We start from the raw sequence: 23,418 nt of genomic DNA, 5'->3' as shown, positions 1-23,418 counted from the left end.
CGAAATATTCTTTAATACGCCCTAAAACACCAATCAAATAAATAAATAAATAAAAGTGGGATATGTATCTGCTGAGGGACGAGGAGAAGTGTAACTTTATAAAGGACGAAATATAAAAAAAAAAAAAAAAAAATGACAGCAATAATCCAACCATGATTACACATTTGCACCATTCATATATAAACTTAGCCTAACACTGATAACACCACAGAAAAGTAAGCTAGTACAGAAGATGTGGTGAGGTGTGGCTTACTGTTGTTCAGGTAAACAGGTACCCACACAAACCAGTTTGTCTGCTGAGTACAACGATCAGTAGGTACAGGTGTATTCAAGTCACCTGGCCGGTAAGAATACCTGTACTCCCACACATAGGTGAGACAGGTAAGATGTCCTTAAGGCAGGTTAAAACAACGAGTAACTATTACACACCTACACACTATATACAAGCCATGTTATAAATTATGCTATATGCGACAAGTCTGGTTTCCCACGTGTGCTTTATTTCAGTAAAGCATGCATACAGATTAAGGAAGCGATTTTATCTCTGAGTCTCCCAGGTGGAAAATCCTGTTAAACTGTTCAATGACGATGATCAAAAGAAACTTTTACTTTATTACTGTGAGGATTTATTAGGAAACCCCAACAGCTACATTTGTTTTAAACTGTTACAAGGCCTGATGGTTAGCACACAGGAGAGTCTCAACAATGTGGTCGCTGTGAGTTCAAGTCCACCTCATGATGGCTTCCTCTCTGATTTTAAGTGAGAGTAATACTTTATCAATACCTGGCATCATCAATCGTCCACAAGTGAATCATGAATAGTGTCCATACTTAAAACCTCATTGCATCATCGAATTTGCAAAAACCTGCCCCCTATTCACCTTTCCACTTCATTCAAAGCTGCGGCCATCCTGTGCTGTCATAGTAATGTCACAACAACCACATGTTATGACTTAAGATAATACAGTGATTCTGGATTATGCCCATGTATGTCAATATTAGCCGTCTGTATGTACTTTTACGCCATTTTATGTACTCTTTCAACAGAGGTCGTCAATAAAAGGCTAAAGACCTCTGTAAGGCAAGCATGTGAAATTTATTTACTTGTCATGATTTCCATTTTGCAAAAAAAAAAAAAAAATAATAATAATAATAATAACACATACATTTCTGCAAAATTTGACCAACGTGTAAGTTTCAATGAATACATTTCATATTACATGTATAAATGTGATAGCTTACACACTTATGTCAAAATTATACATCACAGAAATAGATTTGAGAAATACCATTTTTTGGAAATACTATGGTACAGATTCCTTGATAAAGCTACATGTAACTACAAAATGAAAAGTCAGGGCCAAGTTGATATTAAGGAATTTGTGTTATGTTTAGTATTAAAAGTTCAGGTAAGTAAATCTTGAGGGTTTTCTTTAGTGTTCAATAAGACATTCTTAAAGTTACATGTGTAATGATCACTCCCTGTGTCAAGTTTTAGAAGCTGCACAGATGGAAAAGTTTTAAGACCTTGGAATGTGTCTATGTCACGCTTCAATGACCTCTGACCTAATTACCCTCAATCTGTGCTAATCACCACAGGAAATCTGACAGGTTTGTCATGCCCTTGAAACAATGTGATCAGCAGTAGTACGCCCAGACTGTCATCATGTATCCCAGTATGTGCCTGACAAGGATATCACAAGAAAGTCAAATCTTCTGATGGGGGAAAAGTTATAGCAAATGACCTAGCATTTCGCCCCAAAAAGTGCTTGTTTAGAAGCAGATAAATTAAATGAAATTTCACTTTTCATGCTAAAAGTTACATTTTTCAAGTAGGATATCATCCCACCTTCTAAAGAAACTTAAAAATGTCTTTCTAAGATTAACAGAGCTCTCAGAATCCTGCAACAAGTAAAACTTAGTCATAGGTGAATTTTTAGGTTGTTTACTGTAGACATACCTGTGCTCTAGACAACCAGTTAGCTTAAACACATTCTTTTGCAAAAGTGTAACACTTTAAATGTTGCTGTTAAACAGCATTTCTAAGGCATATATCTGGCTAATGCTGAACACAGTATCATTAAAAGGAAATTACTGTAATTCTTCAACATTTTCATAAGTTTGCAAAGGTGCTTTTCAAACATATTCAGAGGGAATTATTCTGTGTAGACAGACAAAATTATACTTTGTGTAAAGCCCTGAAATTGGCCAATCCAACCAATGTAGTTTTGTCTCCAAAACTTAAGTATAAATGTGCATACATGTATGTGCAATTCACACTGAAAGTTGCTCTTTCAGATGTGAAAAATTTGAGGAAATAAGGCAACTACAATGTCTGGTATTGTACAGAATAACACTCAAGATCTTGAATTATAATGCTGACTGGGCATTCTATAACAAAATGATTGATTTATTTTTTTATTTGATTGGTGTTTTACGCCGTACTCAAGAATATTTCACTTATACGACGGCGGCCAGCATTATGGTGGGTGGAAACCGGGCACAGCCCGGGGGAAACCCACGACCATCCGCAGGTTGCTGGTAGACCTTCCCACTTACGGCCGGAGAGGAAGCCAGCATGAGCTGGACTTGAACTCACAACGACCGCATTAGTGAGAGGCTCCTGGGTCAATACGCTGCGCTAGCGCGCTAACCGACTGAGCCACTGAGGCCCCTCAAAATGATTGAAGAATTTTCGACACACTTTAAACTGTCAGTCTGTACAACCTAAGATAAATCTGTTCTTAATGCACAATGTCACTATAAACTGGCATACCTACAGCACACATGTCGACCTCAAATGTATGGTTTATATTTCCTAATAATATCAAAATATGTGTACATGCTACTCAGCCTTGATCTTTGGAGGCCAAAAAAAACCCCCCAAAATGGCTTTATTTATTTATTTATTTGACTGGTGTTTTATCCCGTACTCAACAATATTTCACTTCTACGAAGGTGGCCAGCATTATGGTGGGAGGAAACCGGGCACAGCCCGGGGAAAAACCACGACCATCTGCAGGTTGCTGCAAGACCTTCCCACGTACGGCTAGAGAGGAAGCCAGCACGAGCTGGACTTGAACTCACAGCGACCGCATTGGTGAGAGGCTCCTGGGTCATTACACTGCGCTAGCGCGCTAACCGACTGAGCCACGGAGGCCACGCAAAAATGGCGTTAAGCTACATTCCTTCTAAAGTCCCATGCAGTGGTCACTCTGCAAATTAAGCAGCCTGTAATCAAGCACACTGCCACATGAACAAAAATGTTCGACCACTGGCAGAAAATAATGATATGCTTAGTAAGGGGGGGGGGGGGGTACCTGAGCAGCATAAAATATGTCCAAAACTTTAAGAAAATTGAAAAACTTTTCAGAGAATAATTTTCGTTATATGCCATATAACCATAATCTTTCTTTGTACATGAACACCAGCATCTAGCTCAGAGTTGGACGTCAGGGTATGAAGGGAGACCAAGCCCACAGCTACACCAGTAAATTTTGGTACAGTAAACAACCTAAAACTCTGACCCCAAAACAGGGAAATTCTAGCAGGCAAATAAATGAGGTAAGAAAATATCATGCATCTTCTGTTTATTTGCTTGATGTTTTATGCTGTACTCGTGCATATTAAATTTACATGTACTTTGTGTGCTAAAAGTTACATTTTCCCAGTATGATATTCATATCATATTAAACAAATTACCAAGTACCTTTCTAAGATCAACACAACAGAAACACCCTATGAATCAGGGAAACTTTACTTGTGGACAAATTTTCGGTTATTTACGTTACATATGTCTTCCTGTATCCATGTACTACATGTTGTGGGTCCCTGACCAGTCATCAGCTGACTGGTCAGGGAGCTGCTGATAGGCTAGGCCCTAGGGCTGATGGATGGGCAAGGCAGGAGGGGGTGTGTGTGGTACAATTTACAGCTGCCTTTCCTTTCAGAGGTAAAATGATGATTATCCTACTTCTTCTAATTTTTGGGACATATTTTTGTAGCGCTGAAAGTACGTGTAGAATGTTACATTTTTTACCAGTCTTTTGGAAAAGGAAAGATATGAGTATGTTGTTCATTAGATGGTCTAACCATGTGACCAAAGAGAAACTCAATATTCTTGCTACAATTACATAATATATTGGCTAAGGTGAGCGGACCAAAAATTGGTTATGGGTTTAAGCCTTGAATGACCGATTGTTCAGTTTTGCCACGACGCATAAACAGACCAACCGTTTGTTCAAATTGGTTACGTGAACAAGTTGCTAATAATGTCATCAACAGAACTTCCTAACAGATTTTTTTTTCCTTTTATTTACTGTAACTTTTGCAAAGCCTATAAATTTGCTTATGAAGTTGGTTGTATTGCAGTACAGTCTGCCATCATACATGTACATGTCCAGTGGAATCCTCAGACAGCACAATGGCTACATGGAGTGGGGGTGGGGGTGGTGGTTGGGAGTGGGAGTGGGAGTGGGGGGTGGGGTAAGGGTGCACAGCATGTACAGTGAGCAGCTTGGATCAGGAAGCCACTATAAAACATATTTGTCACACACGTTGAGAATCACATGGCTTTCAAGGCCAGACCAACATGTGTTATATTCCTGAGTATTTTTATTTTCTTTTGATGATTAATAATTACTTTTATAGTTAGCTACTTGTAGTGTGTGTAATATCCAACTGGTTCATAGACAGTAAATAACGGCTTTCGTTCACCATCGTATCTGCACGTGTTTTTTGTCCAGGGACAAGTATTAAACCAGCCTGGGAAGAGGTAGCTCCAACAGCTGATACCTTGTGAAGGTTACTCTAATATACATGTACCCATTGAGCATACATAAACAACACGCGAACGATCATTTCGTTCGCACCAAATTCTGTGGCCTGCAGGTGTCCCAAAAATTCGAAGAAGTAGGGTATTGGGCTAAATGTATGCTGTGCATGTACATGTATATTTCTCCTCTATCACAGTAATCAGCAACTTTATAAGTTTCTCTACATCACAGTAATTAGCAACGGGTAAATTCAGGTGATGTAATGTGGGAATTTAGAGGATTACCTTTAACACATGTATAGTCTATTTCAAAGTATAATATTAATGTGTTGGCAGAGCTCATTTTACTGATCACGTGAAAATTGTATTCTCATCAAAGGCTTTTGTTTTCATTTTAACTACATCTTTTGTTAATTACTCATGTTAATTACTCAATTTGAATTGGAGTCAATGTGACAGTATAGACTGAGACATCTTAATATTCTGTAGGAGTGTTTCTCCGCAAACATAAATTTCTATTCATCATTCAGAATCCCGTAACTTGCCACGTAAGCGATTTTTTCCTCAGAACTGTTTTTCTTTTGTTTTTTTTTTTTTAAACTTTATAACATAGTAATAAACAGTAATTATTGACCAGTTTGTCAATTTCCTGTCTCTGCTATCCTAGCCTAACAACACACGAAAAGCTGTTCTATATAAAACCCCAATCTCATAATCGACTAAGTGGGACACCAGGGAATTTTAATACGGGGGTCAATAAAAGAAAAGTCTGCTTTCTGTAGTTTTCTCTAATAAAAATTATTATTAGAAGTTTCAGAAGTAAAATTTTAATCATGCTGAATCCAGATAATACAACAGAGAAATTTCCCCATGATATGGCTGCAATGTTGCTAAAGTGGCGGTAAGCCATAATCATTCATTCAACAGAGAAAAGAATGAGCCCATATCTCATGAGCTTTTGTTTTCACACACATTTTTCAAACTTTTTATTTTAACCCAATAAACAAGCGATTGTGGTCAATGAAAACAAGTAGGGCCTGCATCAGAAGCCTCGATAATCTGGCTAATATGAATGGAACACATTTTAATACTTGAAAATGAGACGTGTGCAGCCCTGTAATCTAACAATATGCACATATACACTGAAGATTATTTCCCTTAAATCTTATTTTTGGCACAGACAGCTCAGCAATAGCCAGGCACAGAGTCTGGCAACATAAAAAGTAGCCTGCATTCTTTGGCTACTACAGTTTGTAACTGGATACCTGCTAACTAGCTGAGGCTCATGTGTATGGTTAGCAATCCAGGCTGCCAGACTAGGGCTCACTGCCTGCTGCTAACACTTTGCTGTTAGAATCAAGTAACAGCCTGCACCGAGAACTTTCACACTGATAAAATCATAAAACTTAATCTGTTTCTCTCATTAATTGACAACGCGATCTTTGATACTTAGTTAGCTAGTAACTACATATGCCTTGAATATGATACGACACTCCGTACCTTCCAAAACCAATTCTCCCCGCCCCCCCCCCCCCACAACTGTACGTAAGTTTTATGAACTGTGTGTTCGTTGTTGTTGTACTGCAAACTTCATTCGTCTCCGAATGACCACTTGAAAGTTACAGACGTTGCATTAGCGATGAGAAAACCTAGTCCTACTCACCAGATGCTGAGAGTCACGATTAAAACGAGTCCAAGCGGTAAAGTAAGCCAGACAACTGACACTAGAGTGGGAACGGGTTATACTTTCTGGTCCGTCAAGATTAAAATCTCAGCTGTGCCGCCGTGGCTCTTACACTATGACATATCTAGCGGCCTGTGCTTTGCACGTTCGCACTTCGCTGCCGCCGCCCTCACGGACATACCCGAAGAATTGCGGAAACTACCGAGTGAAAAAGAAACAACCAGTGTGGGTTAAACTTTTTTGTTCATTTGCTCAATTTTGTAAGATATCTATCTGCCTTCGGAACAGTTTGACCATTATTTCCCTCAATACAATATAGGCCTATGAAGTTACATGGAGCTTTTTTCCCGTTAACAGAGAGACAGAGACATGCATACAGATAAACAAATAAATGTCAAGAATTAAAAGCATGTATTATAAATGCACCGGAAAGTCATTAGGCAAAGATTTGTTCTTCTTCATTCTGTCGCATTTAAGTTGTTTATGGTAGGTTATCTGGCTTCTTATAGAGGGATTGTATGTGTTGTGTATTGTGATTGTGCATATATATAATATATGTATATATATATATATATATATTATTTTTTTTCTTTCCTTTTTTTATTGCAAAACACCAGATGAAGACTCGGTGAACTCCGTCATCAGTTTGTGGCATACGTTCACTTATTACGTGCAATTTAATACGCCATTTTTGGCAATAGCCTGCACTGACGAAAGCTTATAGCGCGACCAAAGTTTGTTTCGCCCATAATTTGTTTGTCAGTCCGCCCCCAAGGGGAGCCTCCGACAGAATGGCTCGGGTAATTGTGTAGAGTATGCTCCCTTTGTGGAACTCTTCAGGCTAGAAGCTTTCAAAAAATGGCGGCATATGACATTTGGTGTGGTAAACACTGCTGACATTTGTATCTCGAATTCCTGTTGTTTAGATGCACCGGTCTTACTCTCCGGGAAGTAGTTACTAACAGTAAGTGTGACTTTCTAGATTACATTTGTCTCGTTTGAAATTCGGTCTTGAATCGTAATGCTTTGAAGTGTTTTTGTGTCCTGTTGTAGTGATCTGTTTTAATTAAACACAGAACAGGTGGACTTGAAGCAGTTCGATGTGTAGTAAAATTAGCTTATCCAATCTACCTTGTCTAGCCCCACCTGCATCTGAAGTCAGCTGCCAATGGCTCTACCTGTACTGGACCACGTGATCTTTTTCTTTCTTGTCGCTGGTTATGTAACACCTTTCAGCCAGGTAAACACTCTCAAACCCGTTCCAAGCTATAGTGTATTTCTCTCAGAAAACATCGCCACCATGTTGAGCAGCTATGCAATTGTCCTGCTCCATAGTGGAGCATTGGGAAGATGGTGGCATTCACTTAGGAGCATGTACCGGCAAAGCCTTCACGGCTATAATAAATCTATTCTAAATCGAGTAAGGACATAAGGTGGCAGTGCGGTGGCTGTGGAAAGCAGGTCTTTATACTGGTGTCTTTTAATTGCACAGGGGGCCTCCATGGCTCAGTTGATTAGCACGCTAGTGCAGCGTAATGACCCAGGAGTCTCTCACCAAAGTGGTCGCTGTGAGTTCAAGTCCAGCTCATGCTGGCTTCTTCTCCAGCTGTACGTGGGAAGGTCTGTCAGCAATTGCGGATGGTCGTGGGTTTCACAGCCCGGTTTTCACCCACCATAATGCTGGCCGCCGTCATATAAGTGAAATGTTCTTGAGTACAGCGTAAAACACCAATCAAATAAATAAATAAAATTTAGTTACCCAAGACTTCTTTGATAACAAAGACAATCGCCCTGGGCCTTTGTTGAGTATGAAATTAACATTATAAGCATTGAGACTCCAACAACGCTAGGGCAATATAAGAAAAGTTGTTGGAGTCTTTCGGGGCTACTTCGAACCCAGGTAGCGTCGTCCCATATTACCTCGAACTGTAGTTACCTCGTACCTAAATCTGAGATCTGTTTCATTCTTCCCAGCTTAGCTTTCAGAAATACAGATCTGTACTCTTGAATTTTCTAATGTGGAACTTGGTGTTTTTGAGTATGCTGTTTTCAACATGTCAAAGCTGTACACTACAAAAACATGTTGCCTGACATCTTCGTTAACCATCTTTTTCAATTAGAATCTTTCGCACTTGGCATCATCTGGAAAATGATAAACTCTTGGAATGATTTCATTGAAACCAATGAGATGTACACCATTTAAAGGGTGATTGACAAATTGTTTGGGAGTCTTAACTTTAATTTGTGTGTTAATAATGAACAGAAATGATGTATAATTGATTCTGTTGTGAAAAAAGATGACCTTAATTTTGGGAAGAGCAGCTGAGTGCATTCTAGCGACCAAGTCCCATGATTTAAAAATGGCGGCTTGCGAAGTTTTGATGCCGTCAGAGTGGATGCCACGGTTATATTTGTGTTATTTGTAATGTTATTGTCTTTATTATTCCCACACAATGAGATGATGTGAATTTAGAATTACTGTAAGATCACGGGACACCTTTTTTTTGTGGTGTACAGCATTGCCATTTTGGAGACAGCACAGGGGACAGGATCGAGTTCCAGGTTAGTGAGTGTAACTGTTCAGAGCAGTTAATGTGGAAGCTAAGCTGCAAACATGGCCAACCGAACAAGGAGTTTTGTACCCTACTTAATATATAATCCCTATTCATGTGGAATTCCATACATATATAAAATATAAATAGCATATAATATATAAATTTACATGGTACAAGTATATAATTGCAAAAACTGCATGAAATTAACACCTGAGTTAAGTGAAATTGGATTAGCAACACATTCAAAGATTAACCGTGGGGTGTTAATCGACTGATGTGAAATATTAAAAAAACTTTTGTTGTGAACATAAAGAAAAACTGAGCTGTTAAGTGTTCACAAGTTAACACCTCCGTGAATGGAATTGGGTTAACCATACCGGTACACTCAGAGATTAAAAATAGGGGGTTAACTAATCTGTTACCAGTACAGGTATGTAAAATATTGTTGAAGTATAAACAACTGAGTGAAGATTTCACGAGTTCACATTTTAATATTTCATGTGATTACATGTGGTGTCCTAACCTACATAAACTGAAAAAATTCCTAACCTGAAATGCCGATTCAGCTAGCGTCGTTAGAACCATAACCCAAACTGGACTAGTGTACCCATTGAAAAACAAAAAGGAACAGGACTCAGAACTCTAATCATGTGTTTTAATGTTGTAGAGTAACATGAACAGTCACACAGGCAGACAATGGTGCAGAAGATATAGCATAACTGATTAATAAGCACTTGAAGCATTAATTCAACTGTGTCAGCTGAATTTTGGACTCACTCTGTGTTGATTTTTAATAACCTTAAGTGTCAAGTCTGTTGTTTCTGTTAACTTGAAGTTAAAGCACTGAACACAGCATTTGGCAGTTTTTCCATGGTGAATTGTAATCCATTCCATAACAACATTTTTGCTTAAAGCTGTGACTAGTCCCTTCCATAACAACATTTTTGCATGAAGCTGTGACTAGTCCCCTTCCATAACAACATTTTTGCATGAAGCTGTGACTAGTCCCCTTCCATAACAACATTTTTGCATGAAGCTGTGACTAGTCCCTTCCATAACAACATTTTTGCTTAAAGCTGTGACTAGTCCCTTCCATAACAACATTTTTGCTTAAAGCTGTGATTAGTCCCCTTCCATAACAACATTTTTGCATGAAGCTGTGACTAGTCTCTTCCATAACAACATTTTTGCTTAAAGCTGTGATTAGTCCCCTTCCATAACAACATTTTTGCTTAAGCTGTGACTAGTCCCTTCCATAACAACATTTTGCTTAAAGCTGTGATTAGTCCCCTTCTATAACAACATTTTTGCTTGAAGCTGTGACTAGTCCCCTTTCATAACAACATTTTTGCTTGAAGCTGTGATTAGTCTCCTTCCATAACAACATTTTTGCTTGAAGCTGTGACTAGTCCCTTCGATAACAACATTTTTGCATGAAGCTGTGACTAGTCCCTTCCATAACAACATTTTTGCTTAAAGCTGTGACTAGTCCCCTTCCATAACAACATTTTTGCATGAAGCTGTGACTAGTCCCTTCCATAACAACATTTTTGCATGAAGCTGTGACTTGTCCCTTCCATAACAACATTTTTGCTTAAAGCTGTGACTAGTCCCCTTCCATAACAACATTTTTGCTTGAAGCTGTGACTAGTCCCTTCCATAACAACATTTTTGCATGAAGCTGTGACTAGTCCCCTTCCATAACAACATTTTTGCATCAAGCTGTGACTAGTCCCCTTCCATAACAACATTTTTGCTTGAAGCTGTGACTAGTCCCTTCCATAACAACATTTTTGCATGAAGCTGTGACTAGTCCCTTCCATAACAACATTTTTGCATGAAGCTGTGACTAATCCCCTTCCATAACAACATTTTTGCTTAAAGCTGTGACTAATCCCCTTCCATAACAACATTTTTGCTTGAAGCTGTGGTTAATCCCCTTCCATAACAACATTTTGCTTGAAGCTGTGACTAATCCCCTTCCATAACAACATTTTTGCTTTCAGCATTAAGACAGGTTTGCAGGCCACACCCATTCTGCTAGAGCCTCCATGCTGTGTTTACTTCATACTTGTAACAATAACTTGGCTGTGTTCCAGATTTCAAATGGACTAAGTGACTGATGATGGAGGTGATGGGGGATGAGGCAATGATTCAGTGGCAGTTTGACATGATTTATCGTCAATTTGTGGAGTCAGATAGGTGTACACAGGCCAGGGAGGGCCAAGAGACCTCTTCATTAAGTTCAGACTTTGATGATAATGGTGATGGGCATGAATCTGATTCATCAGAAGCAAACGTTCTGTTGTCAGATAATGAGCACATGCCTGAGGGACTGGATCAGAACTCAGCTCAGAATTTGACTGATGGACAGTTGGATGGACCTATACACTTATCTGAATCAGATGAGAACGATGATAATAAGGTTTGGAATCAAAGTGGCTTTGTTAGAAGTCGTCTTTCTCTCCAGAAAGCATGCAGTGATACTGTCAAAGGAAGACTTTCTGATAGAAAACAATCCAAATTACCACAGTATTCTAAAGACATTACACCTGTTAAGACATCCTGTGCTTCTAAACCTCAGCTTTCAAAGAAAAGTGGAAGAGAGCCCAATTCACTTAAGCAGTCAAAAGACAACTCGTACGTTAAGACAGCTTATACTTCAAAACCTAAACTTCCAGTGATGAGTGGAAAACAGCTCAAATTACAGAAACATAACTCCAATGACAGTAAATGCACCAAGAGGGCATGTGCTTCCAGACCTGAGCTTACAGAGATGAGTGGAAGTCAGCCCGATGTACCACAGCGTTCAGAAGATAATACATGCATTCAAACAGCTTGTGCAGCACCTAGATCACGACCTACACTGAAGAGAAGAACGCAGCCCACACTGCGGCAGTATTTCAAAGAAGCACCTAACCTGGACCCCTATTCCCTGTCAGAAACGACTCTACCCCAGACGGTCTCCACTGAGGGATTAGAAGTTACTGATTTGTATGAGTGTGACAGCGGTATATGTTCTGGCAGTTCACTGCAGCTGACCACAGAGGATGTGGTATCCCCCAGCAGAGTTGGTGGTGGCAAGGATAATGAAGGGAAGGCGTGTCAGAGTTTATCAGAACATATTACAGACAGAGCTATCTCCCCTGTTGTTAGTCCAGACTTCTCGCCGTTAGTACAGGAAGGTACTGTATCATTTGAACATTCCTTAACCATTCACTCTGAAAGCTTTAAGGATGATGCTACTTAAACTTGTTCCAATAATAATTGATGCTGGACAAGTCAGAGTTCATGCTTTAGGCTCAAATTACATGTGTGAATACCTGTGTAACACTTGAGTTAAGATTCATTGCAAAGATCAAAGCTCAACTACGATGTCCATTTGGCCATTTGCGAAATCTAACATTTGTTGGAGATCACTTGTCTCTCAAGACCACCAGACAGAGTGTGAAATCTATAGATCACACGTGAGAAAGGTTGTAAGTGGTCAAAGATTGGTGGTTTACCTCTGGAACTCCATTTTCTTCCATCCTTAAAACTAAAATATTCTTGACTATGACATTGTGCAACAAGTAAATAAATAATTACATTTATATCTGTTCATTTTCAGGTAAGAACTTTGAAGGAGCCAGTGTGCAAACCTCAGGACATGTCACAAATCGCCAAACTAGTAACAGTTCTGCGTGTAATACAGCCTTTGTCATTGACCCTGGCCAAATGGAGGCTTCTGACCGGGACAAGCCAACTAGCACCGCCAAGGGTAAAACCTCATATCACTCTCAGTGGTCAATAATTCCTCTCTGTAGTCAATGTCAGGCAAACATTCTTCTTTTAAGGCCACAAAGGTTGAAATTTTTATTTTACACGCAGAATGAATCTTTATTCATTGTTATTAGAGGGTATGAAAATAAAACAGAAAAATGATCTTACTTCTGTGTTCGAGCAACTGTTTCTGTTATAAAAACATATATTTTACATGATCGAAAAAGGTGATTGAAAAATAGGAAAATCATATCCAAGTAAAACATTAAGATAGGACAAAATAAAAAGGTGGATTTTTAGTTTTAGTTATTGGGCAGGGGCCAGTTTCATGAAGTTCACTTAGCTAAGTTTGCCCTTAAATACCCTGACGACATATGTTACAGAGATATAAAGTCCACTTAGCTAAGGGCTACTTAGCACTAAGTATGCTTCATGAAACTGGCCCCAGGGCTCCGTTAAAACCCATAACCTGTTTGTGAATGACGATCATGAGCTGGATTATGTTATGAACTTAATGGTTATATTATCATCTGAGACAATTAAACAAAGACGTTTCTGTAGACATACCACTCTTCCAACTGGTCATCTGATCATTTTTTTGACACTCCTTAAAAGATGACACTGATTAAAAGCTATGAGTTGCTCTTGCCACAGTCCTTCAGCCTCTGACCAATTAGGATGCAGGTTCAAAACCTGATCTGCTGCGGCCTTAACAGTTGCTTAAGGGTATCTGTGGAAGTGCAGTGGTTTTACCTTGGGCACTCCTGTTTCCTCAAACCCATAAACTAGACTGCCATAGTATAATTGAGAAATTCTAGAGTAAGTACTACATTAAACACCAATCAGATATGGTAAATAAAGACTCAAATACAATGCTGAAGCTACAAAGGAACAATTCTTTACCTACCCTTAACACTTGTGTTTAATTGTTTTCCAGCCGACAATCCAAACGCTGAGAATAAGGAAGGTGATGTGGGCAATGTGAGCGATGCAGACAGCGTCCATTCAAACGCAAGTGGATATTGTGCCACCAGGCGCTCTCCAAAATCCAACCAGTTCACAAGCCATGAAATGCTGGTATTAGGTACCTTATACAGCTCTTTGGTCTAATTTATACGACATTAATACAACAATATGTGGATGTAATTGGCAACTCGCAACATTAGCAGCAGTCTGAAGATAAATAAAGAGGAAAAATAACCCAAGGGTGGGAAGGGGGCATTGACAAATGTTTCTGTTCCAAAACCTTTCATCTCTCTTGCAAATTTTGTTTCATATACCATTTTGTTATGTGTAAGATTTGTGAGGATGTTAACTCGATTAACACTGAATTCCAAAATCCAGTCAGTCCGTAACGATGTGGGCTTTTAACTTCACTCTAAAGCAACAGAGACCTTTATTATCACTTCTTCCACTATAAATCCAATCCCGAGTCAAAATGTTGTTGCAATCCACAGAAATGTTTAACTTCTTGCTCGTCGAAATAATTTTCTGCAGTCATGGCAAGTGGGACTGCGTGACAAAAGACATGGTCATAGAGTGGTTAGGGAAATCAATGTCACAGGCATCATGAATGGAGATGCTCAGTCACCCATTAACGCTTTATTAAGAATTTATTTGATTGGTGTTTTACGCCGTACTTGAGAATATTTCACTTATACGACTGCAACCAGCATTATGGTGGGAGGAGACCGGGCACAGCCCAGGGGAAACCCACGACCATCTGCAGATTTTTGGCAAACATTCTCACGTACGGCCGGAGAGGAAGCCAGCATAGGCTGGTCTTGAACTCACGTATGGCCGGAGAGGAAGCCAGCATAGGCTGGTCTTGAACTCACAGCGACCACATTAGTGAGAGGCTCCTGGGTCATTACGCTGCGCTAGCGCGCTAACCAACTGAGCCACGGAGGCACCCCTGTATTAATAATTAGATCATGGTTTGTATATATATTCAATATATATACAAAGTTAAACTAATATACCAAATTCAACAGGATAATACTCTTACTAAAAAAAAAGAAAAAAAAGCATAGCCACTTTTGGTAACCATGCAACCTGTGGATGATCATGGATTAAAAATGCACAATGGCTTCAGGGTGAAACCATCAAGCAGAACTTTGAAACAATATTATAATGTTTTCTGGTTAATTTGAAAAAAATTTCAACATGGGTCTGTTCAGGTTTGAAGGTGAAGGCCAAACAACATAGACGAGGCTCAAGAGGAAGGTTTTACAGAGCCAGAAGGAAGCACAGGTACATCTGAGTATTGGAATGATGAGGAGTTGCACACAAGTAGACGTAGTGCACTGCCTTCACACATCTGTTTGACGTTTTTTTTATTCTTTGCTTTAAATTAAAGTACAGTTCAGTTACAGTTTGTAGCCAGTAACAAAATTTTACAATCCATTCCTAGACAGTATACTAAGTCAAGGTTCAGATTCTACAAGAGAGCTCTAAATTATTTCTATCTAGCCATCTTCTGCTTTGATTTTGAAAACTTCGATTTAAAGAATTTTGCACTTATGATGATCGTGGTCAGGTTATTTATTTATCTTTTTATTTGATTGGTGTTTTATGCCCTACTTAAGAATATTTCACTTATACGATAGCGGCCAGCATTTTGGTGGGAGGAAACCGTGCAGAGCCCGGGAGAAACCCACAACCACCCGTAGGTTGCTGGCAGACCTTCCAATGTACGACCAGAGAGATAGCCAGCATAAGCTGGACTTGAACTCACAGCAACCGCATTGGTGAGAGGCTCCTGGGTCATTACGCTGCGCTAGCGCTCTTACCAACTGAGCCACGGAGGCCCCTAGGTCAGTTTAATGGCTGTAGGAAACCAGAGTGTATTAGTCAAGTACAGAAAATTTCTTTGTATGCCTAAAAAAAGAAGTATGACACTTTTGTTTTATAAATGTTGCAGTACCCAGCATAAAAACATACAAAAACCATCATCTTGCCATGACCCTTCATCAAAGCAACGAAGAACTCTGCGGAGGACAAGTCGTGGAAGTGCAGGTTCTACTGGAATTCTTTCGCCCTCAAAAGGGCGAAGGAAACTAGGAGGAAAAAGTCCTGGAAGTGCTAAGAATAGTGGAATATCTGATTCCTGTTGGCATGTTGAAAAAAAAAGCAAAAAACTGAAGAATGGGTGTGAAACAGCTGTTTCCCCATTGAAGACAATTAGAAAACAGCTGGGGAGGAAAACTTCCCTCACCAGCAGGGAAATCTGTTCTGAAGAGGTGGAACGGTGTGAGCAATTCAGTTCAAGACGACAAACTCGGAGTCAGTATCTGAGAAACTGTAAACTAAAAAGTATGGCAGATAGTAAGTATTCAGAACAAACAACAGTAAAGGGTGAGGAAACGAGACTCTCAAAGCAGAGTGATGAAAAGTTGTGTTCAAGAGAAGAAGATTTTCTGGTTCATAATAATGTTGCAAGAAAATCAGTTTCAAGTGAGAAAGAAGAAAGGAGACAGTTGAATAGAGTTTGCAAAACAATACAACCTGGAGCTTCCAGACACCGAAAGAAACCAGAAAAGTTTGACGGTGAAGAAGTTCTAAGGAAACAAAAAAGGGTGGAAAAGCAGGCGAAGAAAGAGAAACGTACTCAGGGCAGAGCCTGCAAGACACTGCGGTCTGGAACTTCCATTGAACCGGCAGAAAAAAGGGGCAGACAACGACTTCCTGAGAAACGGAAAAGTTCAGAAGATATGGTGAGTTCTGAAAGGAGAGGCCGTCTTAGAAAAAGCGCTCGGTACAAGGAGAACCATGGACCTAGGACTGCCTCTGGTAGGGTTAGTCCACTAGTTGGGCTATCCACTGGCAACAACCATGTGGCAGACGTGTCTATAAATGCTGATGACCCTCTCCATCGCTTGTCCTCGTTGGAGACTGTAGCCAGTGCTATCGATCTGAACGACATGGAGCAGCTCATGCCGGCATCTGCTCTGGAATCGGCCAGACGCATGGTATTTGCTAGCAAGAGTTCTCACAACCTACTCACTGTTCAGACAGTCCCAGTGACCCTTGGTCAAAGTTCCTTATTTGGACCACCACGGCATATTGGGGCCGTCTGGAAATCTATCATGTCTGAAAAATAATGAGGTATTCAGTGTTAATTTCACAATTTTGCTTTCTATGAATGAACAATTATGAAATGCCGTTTGTGCCTAAAGTGGATCTTTGAGACATGAGTGCAATATGTATTATAATAGTTGTTGGATATTTAAGACTCTCAATGAAATCATCAATTTACATTTTCTGGATATAAATACAAGTGGTTTCAGTATGTTCAAAATATTTTATTCTGTGTGTATACATGTTACCATATCAGAGTTTCCCTCGGTTCTTGGATGACTGGATGAGTTTCCAAGTAGAATTGTGTTTTGTACATTTCGCGAAATTCGTGGCCATTTGTACACATTTCTGGGTTTCCTCCAGACTCATTGAGGAAGGTGGTGGCCGCGCATATATGGTGCCTGCCTTTCACTTTCAGAATCGTAAAGCTGGGCATAGACCTACACGAGAGCTTAAAGGACAAGACAGCACCTGGCTAAAACATATTTCAATCGAAAGCAGGATAGTCAAGCTTCCCAAAAGTATCATACTTTATTATTTTAATGAGATTTCACCGAATAACATGTAGAACAGCGACAGTACTGCACAAATGGCTGGTGTGAATCGAGGCAGCCGTCTTGAGAATTTTATCCTTTCAAAAAAGTGGGTAGAGCATCCGCTTCGGGAGCGGCAGATCCAGGGTCAATCCTGGGTCGAGTCAAACATACGACTTCAAAAGAGGAAGTTGTGACCTCCTCGCTTGGCGTTCAGCATGAAGGGGATAGTGCAACGACTGGTTGACCCGTGTCAGTATAATGGCTTCGGCGGGCAGCTTACTTGCCTTCGGTAAGGCGTCTGAGTGAAGCAGCACTAGATAAGAGTGGTGGAAATCCGTCCTACAACAAGGAGGCACATTACATACACTCTAAGGATTCTTTCGTCGTCATATGACTGAACAATTGTTAAGTACGACGTTAAACCCCAAGCACTCACTCCAAACAAACATGTTGCTAGCAGATTGCGCGGCCCAAGCTGAGACGTATACTTTACCCATTCACTCCATGAAGTGACATGATAACACAGAACTACTGCATAAGACATCATTTTGAGATCGTTACTAGAAACAAAAATACTACTGAATTACAGGAAACATGTTTTTGTAGCGTACAGCTTTCACATGTTGAGGGCAGCACACTCGGAATCACCGAGTTCCAGGTTAGTAAATGGAAGAGTTCAGATCTGTAATTCTGAAAGCCAAGCTGCGAAGAATGAAACAGATTCTAGATCTAGTTTTCTTAAGGCCTTAGCAATGCTTTCCATATTATTTTGGTGGAATATTCGCAGTGTGTCTTTGGAGCAGGTTGGTGTCTTAGTGACATGTTTACAGCGCACGCGGACTCACTGAAATGCCAGGTCAAAAACCCTTGGCTTGAGTTCATTCATTCAGTTATCTGATTTGACGCTGTGCTTAAGCATTTTAGTTACATATGTCGACCGGTTTTTCTATGGAGAAAGCCAGAGTGGCGGCACTTATAACATGTTTACAATAATATATAAGAGTATATTGAAATGATAGTAAAAAAAAAAAAAACAAAAACAAAAAACTGATAAGCGTACTAATAGGAAAGACGCGGGCTACACAAATATTACAACTTTCCGTAATGTATCGGTTTTGCTGTGCATTATCAAGTGTAATTTAGCATGGTCAGGGTACAGTGGGAAACCTTAAAATCCGCAATGGCCGTGCGTGAGAAGGTCTGCAAGCAACCTGCAGATGATCGTTGGTTCCGCCGGGTTTTGCCCGATTCCCTCCCACCATAATGCTGGCCTCCACGGTATGCGTAAAATGAGTACGGCGTAGAACACCAATTAAATAAATAAATAAAACTCGAAATGGCGACCCCGGTTCCAAGTGACTATTGGTCTTTTTTGCTTTATGAGCATTACGTTAGCAGTTTGAACAGAAATCGGACGTCGTGACAAAGGCTGAAATGGACAATAGACCACACAACTTCTAGACCAGAGTTTCCCCGCGGGAAAGTTTGGCCATTAGACAGATCAAAGATTTATACTCGAAAAATCAACGAAGTCAACACATTCCATATATTTCAACATTTTCATTTTCGATCTTTTAAGCGGGAACACATGTTCAAGTCACAAATGAGTGCGGTCAGGCAAAGAAAGAAAACGACGTGTTTAGTACACTACTGTCAAAAATATCAGAACGATTGCTTTCGTAACCAAAGATCTCGAAATCAGGGCGGAAAAGATTTTGGTAAGTCGTCAGATCTTCCCGCGAGACAGTCTGGTAAGCTTCTATCATAGCGTACTTTCGGTTTAAATGCCGACTTGAATCTCTTTGAGATGCCTGATATGCTTCGACTAAAGATGTTTGAAAAGCAGTTCGCGATATCGCAGAATGGTTCAGAAAACGCGCTGGCATAACTTTGTCTGTAGAAAGTATTCCTCTAATGACGGCCTTCTTCCAAATAACCTGCAAAATTTTGCTAAAAGGAAGACATTTTTCGCTTTCTTCTCGCTCGAAAAACGCGCTGTCAACCATGTCGTGGATGGAGTCTAAATCAGAGCGCTGGTTGGTGAGTCCAGTGAAATTATCCAGGCCGCGCTCGTGCAGCAGGAAATTGGTGTCTCGCCAGAACGTGTCCATTTTGCCGAGAAACTCGTATTTTATCTCACAAGGCCGACATGACTGGTACATTGGTATGAAATGAGGATCAACTGCTACGTTCTTCTCGACCGAAAACACCACGAACCTGAAGAATTCGGCAAAGGAAACGTCGACCGCGCACGACCTGCCTTGAAGGATGTTATCCCAACCTGGACGAGTTAGGAGAAGTATAGAATCTCGGAGGCGGGAATAGAACGGTCGTGGGGTGAAGACTTTATCCACATAGCATGAGAACAGCCTGGAGTAAGGCTCGCGAGTAAACATGAACTTCAAGGAGGAATCCAAGATGGCGTCCACTCTTTGCGGAAGCTGCTGGTTGAGGTTGTCAAGGTAACGGTCGTGTGATGCGTTTGCTGGGATGTCATATGGGGTCTTGGCGGTGATGAATCCGGAGGTAATCGCCAACAGACGCTTCCAAAATGTACTTCCACCTTTTAGAACGCTGCAGTACACGAGTTTGTTTCTGAAGTCCACATACATGCTCTCTAAGAACAGGTCCTCGTGCATGCTCCACTTCAGAGGCTGAATGTCGGGTTTATTACACTCTTCTATCATTTGGGCTCTTCTGATGCTTATTTCTCGTCTTGTTCTCTCCAACATGCCCATCTGCAAATATCAGCAAACTTCCATATTATTGCATAGTCGATAAAAGAGGGTGACATAATGGAATCAAGGTGTCCCTCTGTTGGCCTGTTTTATCTAGTCTCCTCTCCAACGCTTTGGTTAAAGGCACGGGTATATTTCTAATTTTTTTTTCTTAATGATAAGCCAAACTCACTAATGTCGACCTATTAAACCCGAGAATATCAGATGATGATGCGCATGTGTAAAAACTGTGACGTTGATCTATGATCCTCATAACATCGTCTATGTATGATTGTTCTAGTGAAATCTTTGTCATGATCCAGGCGTATGAAAGTTACCATCAAGAAAATAATTCTAGCGTTGTTCTCCCTTGAACTGGTGGATACCATTTATCTCAAAGGAAAACAAGTGGCATTAACCAATAATGTGGACTGAAGTGGATTCGAAGACGGAGAGGAGCATGGAAGTGTGGCAGAAAGTTGTAACTGTTCAAAACTTATAAACAGGGGAAAAAAGAGAAAAGACAAAAAGTCGCTACCGGGTGGATTGCACAATTCAACAGGTATGGCGAACAACTGCGGACACGCAGAGCAAAACTTATCGTAGTACATTTGTCAAACTCATTTAAGTGTTTTTACTTGACGCACTAGATGACACATTCGATGCAGTGTGGACCGGCAAATGAAAACCACTGGAGTTTGAGATGTCATACCATGCGTGTCATAAAATGAGATAATTCCTACTGAAAACGCACCTGCGCATTCCTCCTTTTGACAACTGTTCCTCTTGCTTGATCTGTTGAATACAGGTAAAGACAAGACGAATGAGCAAACTTCTTTCCTTATATATAAGAGGCTTGTATATTTATTTATTTGATTGGTAATTTTTTCATTTAAACGACGGGGGTCAGCATTATGATGGGAGGAAACTGGGGCAGAGTCCGGTCCATCCGCGGGATACTGACAGACCTTCCCGTCGAAGAGGAAGCCAGCATGGGCTGAACTCACAGCGACCGCATTGGTGAGAGGTTACTGGGTCAATGTGCCGCGCTGGCGTGCTGACCCCTTCGGCCACGGAGGCCCCGGGAAGGTATATATATATATATATATATATATATATATATATATATATATATATATATATATATATATATATATATATATATATATATATATATATATACATACTGGGTTCGAGTGCCTGTGTTTTCGGCAAATCAGCCAGTGTGTTTTTCCAGGTACTCTCTTCAGTGAGATTCCAAGGTTACACTGCTATCCATGATTATAACGTTCTGAATCAAATACCCGCCGACCTATAAGTGAAATATTCTTGTGTAGGGCGTAAAACACCAATGAAAGAAATAAATAAATATATGTATCAAATACCACAACACATTCACCTTAACACAGGCGTGAAATTTTGTAAATCGAACATTGGTCATGGTAAGCATTGCTACGTTTATGACAAATTCCACTTTGGTTTTTGTTAACTCTGCCATTTAATCTTACCTTCCCCTAGTTCGAGCCTTTGAACAACCCGCGACAGAAGGGACGTCAGAAATATGGTCGTGAGTATCATCCATGCGCATGCTCGCAGGCATATCCGGAAACAGTTGTCGGAAACATGAATCCTGTGAATGTTTCGTCGAGGCATCTTCATCACGTGTCTCATGAGTTTCGCGGTAAGCAAGAAGTCGACCGACAAGTCTAATAGATCTGAGTAAAATATAAAACAATGTATTACCTATAAATTATTGATTCCTATTTCTTAACTATTACGTTATAATAATAATTATTATTTGATTAACTTACATTAACTTAATTCACTTTTTTGTACCCTTGAAATTCTGTCCTTATCTTAACTGAACATTTTTTCTACTAGTATGATAATGCATAAATTTTTTTATCACCCCGAAGTACTACCACCTAGCTTTAATAATTACATTATTAAAAACATTGACGTACGTTACTTTGGCATAACACATCGGCCATTAGATCTGTATCGAACCCCCTGTAAAAGTAATCTGTCCTATCGTTCACTTAAAGTAGCTGGCCCTCGAGAATGAAACAAACTGCCTTCATACTTACGCAATATCCAGTCAATTTCCTTATTCAAATCTAAACTGAAATCGTATATGCTGGCACTTATTCTCCGTTTAGTCTAACACACAATAATATACCTGATAGTCGTTACTATATACAGCACCTGTATATATTATTTATTTATTTACTCTTTTCACAGGAACAGATAATCACGATGTTTATAATCGCCATAGTTCACATGCCTGTATTATATACAAATTGTATGTTAATTGGATAGAGCAAGCTCCATGGAGCTTTATTCCCGCCAGTATGTTTCTATATGTTTATGTGAATCTTATGTTTTGTATATTATATTGGTGAATAAACAAACAACACTGGTTTCATTTTCAGGAACAGAACAAGTTCTGGTAAATTTTGTTTGAATTTCAGTGATAATAGTTATTATTTAATTTACTTACGGTGGTGTCAGTTTAAGGAACAGAAAAGGTAACATTTCACAAACATTACACTCACTTCCACATGTATTTCACACATCTTTTTTTCTTTATTTAATCAAGTTATTGATCAAGTGGTGATAATCCATCCCCGCGAAGCGATGGCACGATGATATGGCACGATGACACGATGGCACGATGGCACAAAGCAATGGTACATGTGCGATAACAGAAAACCAAAACGTAAGTAAATAAATCAAAAAGAGAAAAAAATACCGCTCCAGAAAAAAGGTCTCGGGAAATGTATTAAAAATATATTAGAAGTTTTCTGTGTGTTTTGGTAAATTACTTGTACTGGCTTACATATTAGGCGGTATATGTACCACGTGTTAATGACTTGATATCAGAATAATACCGCATTTGTTATAAGGATCTACATGTGTGGCGAACTTTCGAGATAAAATTAACGAGTGCCCGAAGAGAGATTTTTCTCTTTCCCACTCTATGTGTTTTCATGGGATATTGTAAAGTGATGTTTCATGAGCCTCGTTTTGACATGCATATCGTTAACAGCAAATTTGAATCGACGTGTTCCGATAATGATAGTAGCTATCGACTTTGCCGGTAGGAAGACGGCTACAAGGAGGCAATGTGGTGATATGTTTTATTTTTATTGTTTTACGCCGTACTTTCACTTATTCGATGGCGGCGAGCATTATGGTGGGAAGAAACTTGTCAGAGCCCGGGGGAAAACCCAAGCCCATACGCAGGTTGCTGGCAAACCTTCCCACTTACGACCGGAGAGAAAGTCAACAAGAACTGGACTTGAATTCA

At 39.9% G+C, this 23,418-nt stretch overlaps 1 protein-coding gene and 1 long non-coding RNA gene across 2 annotated transcripts; one reads left to right on the top strand and one right to left on the bottom strand.

Moving 5' to 3' along the window:
- Positions 1-12,627: 12,627 nt before the first annotated feature.
- On the top strand, positions 12,628-15,028 carry LOC135479099 (uncharacterized). Its single transcript, XR_010445825.1, has 3 exons — positions 12,628-12,773; positions 13,713-13,859; positions 14,956-15,028. It is a non-coding gene; the product is annotated as an uncharacterized LOC135479099 (long non-coding RNA).
- A 3,976-nt stretch (positions 15,029-19,004) lies between these two features.
- Positions 19,005-20,129, bottom strand: LOC135479428 (carbohydrate sulfotransferase 11-like). The gene has a single exon (XM_064759256.1). The coding sequence runs from the start codon at positions 20,127-20,129 to the stop codon at positions 19,005-19,007; it is 1,125 nt and encodes a 374-aa protein (XP_064615326.1).
- Between the last annotated feature and the right edge of the window lie 3,289 nt (positions 20,130-23,418).

This window comes from Liolophura sinensis, chromosome 12, assembly GCF_032854445.1.
Source record: "Liolophura sinensis isolate JHLJ2023 chromosome 12, CUHK_Ljap_v2, whole genome shotgun sequence".
Lineage (NCBI taxonomy): Eukaryota > Metazoa > Mollusca > Polyplacophora > Chitonida > Chitonidae > Liolophura > Liolophura sinensis.
The sequence above is the reverse complement of the archived record's forward strand: the minus strand, read 5'-3'. Positions and strand labels throughout refer to the sequence as shown.